At 39.3% G+C, this 5,335-nt stretch overlaps 1 protein-coding gene across 2 annotated transcripts in view; it reads left to right on the top strand.

Moving 5' to 3' along the window:
* The first annotated feature begins 649 nt into the window (after positions 1–649).
* LOC137970758 (roundabout homolog 2-like) overlaps positions 650–5,335 on the top strand; it is a 19,758-nt gene continuing 15,072 nt past the window's right edge. Inside the window, exons 1-3 of one of the 2 annotated variants that reach the window (XM_068817320.1) lie at positions 650–884; positions 1,807–2,469; positions 3,010–3,549. In XM_068817320.1, the coding sequence (XP_068673421.1) occupies positions 680–884; positions 1,807–2,469; positions 3,010–3,549 (1,408 nt within the window). In that variant the 5' untranslated portion in view covers positions 650–679. The remainder of the gene's footprint in view (positions 885–1,806; positions 2,470–3,009; positions 3,550–5,335) is intronic. The other variant, XM_068817322.1, reaches the window with a different exon arrangement.

Raw genomic sequence — 5,335 nt, 5'->3', positions numbered from 1 at the left:
GCACGCATGAGATATATCGTCGTCACAGTGTTCACGTAATAGTAGCTTGACTTAATTGAAAGTTACTGGGCAGCATTGTTAGATTTTTCGTTTATGTACCCTTTGAAAAAGACATCCATTCTCATTCTCATTCTCGCTGGTTAATAATTAAATAGAAACGGTTAATCGTTATATTATTGGTTAAATATTAACTTTGTTTAATAAAGTCCAGTCCAGGGTCCAGTCCAGACTCCAGTCCAAAGTCCAGTCCAGAGTCCAGTCCATCTTTTCCAGTTGTTCATTTTCAAAACCTTAATTCTTTCAACGTATATATCACATTGATACACTGAAACATGATCTGCCTTTGATTGCCAGCAACAACTCTCGGAGCCTCTGAATGCAGTCCGCTAGTTGTCCTCGTGAGAACTTTATTTGTGAAAAGATATGTAAATGTGACAAAGAGATTTTTCTTTTAAATTTGCGAATGCTAAAATTATTTGATTCGATATATGTACATATAGGTATAAACGCCCTTCTTTGTTTATTTTAAGAATGTGTTACTAATACAACCCGATCGCGATGTGAACTTTTAAGCTCCTAATCTATCGGTGGAACACAATTTGGCAAATTACCCATTCACGCGGATAACACGGCTTCAAGTATCATCTCAGACAGAGCAGCATTGTTGGGAGAACTGAAAATGAAAATGGCTGCTCAAAAGAGTTGCCCATCGTTTGCATCGATTATTTCTGTTTTGTCGATTGCTCTTTATTGCGGAGGGTTTTTAAGAGTTGAACTAGAGTTAAACAAGCAAAGGGAAAGAATAGACGCTCTGGAAACCGACACCCAGATTGAGCCACTGTCTAACGATCCAGACATTGGAAAAATCTCAGAGAATTCTCCTGGTAAGCTTAATCTTATTGTAAAGCTGCAATTCTAGCCTCACTGATGTCAAAACATGGAAACAAAAGATAAAAATGGGCATTGCGATAACCTATACATTTACTTGGTGATAAACTCGTGCGAATAAGGAGATGTCAAAGCTCAAGTTCACTGAGCATCGGATTTCTAAGAAGAAAACGTCGCGTCCTCGTCAAACAACGGAGGCCTTTGTTTTCAAATCTGTCATGAGAACAAAGAAAATGCTGCCGACTATCCCTGAGTGTGTCCGACTCACCACTGATGAATTATTTAAATTCCTAGTTGATCAGAGAGGATCTAAAATTAAGCTGGTCGGGCACTTCAAAAACAAAAGGCGATGTATCTTTTTTTCCTTGGACCCTTAGTTGCTGCGTTTTGCGTTTTGTCTGTTGAGCTCGCCACGATCATTTTGTACAAAAACAATGACGATTAGCGGGGGATACTAAAACACGCGGGGAAAGTCCTCAACAGAAGGGTTTGAGTTGTTGAAAATGGAGGTAACCCGAGAATTGAAGCTTGACTGTGGATCTTTGGCCCTTTATTACCACCAAATAAAATATGAGTCTCCGAAAACTTGTCTCGTCTAGATACTCGGGAGAGGTTTGAAAACTGATATGGGTCAGAGCAAGGGGCGCAACGTTTATGACATACACACACGGTGTACTTCTTAAAGTGCTTATTAAAAATTAAAAAGGAGCTTTTTTGAAGAAATTTAAACCCATTTTGTGTGTATTGTAAACTGAGTTCTCTTTTCGTCGTGGTCTTATTTTTTTGCGTTTGTTTCAAAATTTATCTCAGCAGTTTCAGTCTGACGTTTAACTATACACTCGCTTCCTTAAGATCTCTTTATGGTTATGTATTTTTTTTTTGCTGTATTATTTTAAAGGTCGCTCTTGTTTTTTTTAGAATTTCTGGGAAATAAGATCCACCGAAATAGGCGCAATATTTATTCGACCAAGAACGAAACGGGAAACGAACAAACGCTAGACGACAAGCTGAAAACTGACCAGCTGTTATCGGATCTGAGACTGAAACTTTGTCAATCAAACGTCGAAAAATGTTCGGCAGGTCCCCCAGGCCCTCCTGGACCACCTGGCCCGAGAGGGGAAAACGGTGCTCGGGGAGCGAAAGGAAGAACCGGAAACAAAGGAGATAAGGGCACCATGGGATCGCCAGGGCAAAGTGGAAAGCAAGGAATCATGGGACTGACTGGGCCGAGGGGAGAAACTGGACCGAAAGGGCAGAAAGGAGACACAGGAACCGCAGGCAGACCAGGAGCAAAAGGAGAACCTGGTGAATCGATTTCTTCTCCCACCATAGCTATTTCGCCGGCAAAGTTGACAGTTAATGAAGGGAAGACAGCCTCTTTCCAGTGTTCAGTCAGCGGCAATCCAAAGCCTGCGATAAAATGGAGTAAACTGAAAGGGCAGTCAGAAATAAGTATGTCAGAAGTCCCAGAAGGAAAGTTGACTTTACGAAATGTCGCTGGAATTTACTCAGGTGCATACAAGTGTTCAGCATCAAACATCTTGGGACAAGCACAAGCAGTGGCGCGGCTTAAAGTAAATGGTAACAAGTTTTGTTAGCTTTTATTGTTTTTCAAAAGGGGAAAAGTTGTATTGGAATAAACTTTATTTCAGCCTTGTTCTGCAATAAGCATAATTCTGAAATTTGAATTCAACAGATATTGAGACTATCCTTGTTTGATGTTAGAAGCATTAAATGATCATTGAATGATCAAAACAATCGGCTTTAATGTTTTGTTGATCCTACCTAAATAATAACCGAACAGTTTGCACAAGAAGATATTATTCACTCCACACCAGAACATGTAAGCCAACCACACTGTCAGATTTCTTGAAATTTTGTTTCATTTATTATCTGTGCATAAGATAAGTGTGTGCGCTGATAATTCCATTATTAGCTATTCCACGTCAATCCTACCAGCACAAATAACACCTCTTTAATTTCATTGTTTCTTTGGTCATATTTCTCGAAAACGTTTTCTCTTCAACCTAGAATAGTTTGCGTCGGAGATAGTTGCATCGCAATTTTATGAGAAGCATGCCAACTATCGATAACTAGAGTTTCTTGCCTTTGTCATTTCAGTTCATCCTCGGATTTCACTAAATACAGGACCCCATTACGCAATTCAAGGAACGACCTTCACTCTACCAACCTGCCACGTGACTGGATACCCTGCACCAGTTGTGAGTTGGAGGAAATCATCCGGCCACTTACCTGAAGGTAGAGTGAGGTACAACAACAACGCGTTGCAAATTTTACAAGTTGGCAAAGAAGACTCGGATGTTTATTTCTGTTCTGCATCAAATCTCCTGGGAAGAGCTGAAACGAAAACTCTGTTAGTCGTGGTCTCACTGCCTCAGTTTACAATCAAACCTCCGGCCAAGATTGCAATGATGTCAGGCTGTAGTGTGCGCCTAAATTGCAGTGCCACAGGAGATCCACAGCCAACCATCAGCTGGAGGAAACAAGGAGGTCAGGTGCCAGTTGGGCGGAGCCAGCAAATCAATGGCTCGTTAACTATCACAAACCTACAAAAGAGTGACGCAGGGAATTACTTTTGTACTGTTACAAGTGCTGGAGTATTTGATGTGGAAACGGTTGCCACTTTGGAAGTTCGGAAAGGTGGGCCAATTTAGCAATAAGTGCCACGTTGTTGAAAGAGCGGCCTTTTTGTTGATCATAAGTTAGTAGAAAAGTAAATACAAATCTTGTTTCTCGTGTGTTTTTGCATTGAGTTACATAAGGACGAGGGATTTTCTTGAGGAAGCTACAACAGTGTTAATTATAAGAGAAGCAGAGGCCGTAGGGATGTGCTTCCCTTACGTGCTTAGGTGTTCTTTTTCGGGTGTTCTTCACAAGTTAAGGACGGTGCCTACTATCGCTATTGCGCGTACGTTCTGCGCATCTCCAGATACTCGAATTTCCTATCGCCGATGCTTACTAAAACAGGGATTTTTTTTGCGCAGTTTAAAACTATCCGGAGAAAGTAGATCTTAGTAAGTACCCTTGGTATCCAAAAAATAAATTGGGGGTAACCATGGATTTTTGAGAGATAATTAAGCTTCAATTTGAGAAAGAACGCCATACATTGCTTTGCATTTTAAAGCTTTTTACAAATATTTTTCATGAATTATCTTTGAAAAATGCGTGGTTACCCCCAATTGTGTTTTTGGATTTCAATAACACTTGTGAAGATCTACATTTCCTGCATAATCACACACAGGGGTAAAAATGTCTTTAATTAGTAGGCACCGTTCTTAATACAAAGTAAATCTATTTACTAAACCCGCCTCATTTCTCTCCAGCTTTACTTTGAGCTTTAAAAATGCGAACTTGAAATGAAAAAAATGCCAATCATTCACCTTCTGCCTTGTTGTGGAGAATAAAAAGGTACATTGTTCAAATAATAATATTAATTATTATTATTATACTACATCTTGGTGCCAGATCTAAATTTAAACCACAAGCTAGGTGGTGCAACCGTACCTAGCCGCGCCTGTGGATACCATAAAACTAACTAAAACTAATAAGATAATGTCTATCATATAGCTTCTGTAGGATCTTGTATAGTCAAATGATCTGTATCTGTGTGTTTTTATTTGGGACTCTCTAGCATATGACCTTGGAGGATCTTGCAATGTTTGAACTACTGCACAAAACGGATTTCTGCATTCGTCTCAGCACCTCCCTACTGCGTTCTCCCATTAGGTTCTTCGTTGCGCTTCTGAGTCCCTTCGAATACCCACCCACGACGTCTATTCTGATATTAATTTGCTTTATCTGGTAGCCCGGGTATTGCTTATTATCATTATCATCATCATCATTATCATCGTCATCATCATCATTATCATTGTAATTATCATTATCATTATCAAATGATTATCATTATGATCATTACCGTCATCATCATCATGATTATTATTTATTTATTTATTTATTCAATTATCTTTTAAGCGGTGAAAATATTGTGTCGTAGCTTGGGTGCATTACAGAAATATAATGAACTCGGTATGACAAATCAGTTTGCAAGCTAAACCTCGGATATTTATAAGAATGAGTGTATATTTATTTATTTTAGCTACGGTTATCAAGACATCACAGAACGATCGTTCTTTACAGCTGGGATCTTTGCTCCAACAGAAAGCCAACCAATTATCCAAGAATAGGAATAAATGGCTGAACGATCGTCGAATGTGAAGACAGAAGGACGAGAGAAAGCAAACATGATATTTTTTTGTTCTAATAAAAGCTGTTAGTCGGAGGTTTTTTTTTTGTTGCGTTGCATTTAAGAAAGCCAAAGTAGGGGTGTAGCCAACAAGGCTCAGTTGTTCAAAGCCCGATTAAGCAGATCCTGGGCATTTTGAAAATTAATTTGCAGATTAATTCTCTGATCAATAATGTTTCCACA

This window comes from Montipora foliosa, chromosome 9, assembly GCF_036669935.1.
Source record: "Montipora foliosa isolate CH-2021 chromosome 9, ASM3666993v2, whole genome shotgun sequence".
NCBI lineage: Eukaryota > Metazoa > Cnidaria > Anthozoa > Scleractinia > Acroporidae > Montipora > Montipora foliosa.
The sequence above is the reverse complement of the archived record's forward strand: the minus strand, read 5'-3'. Positions and strand labels throughout refer to the sequence as shown.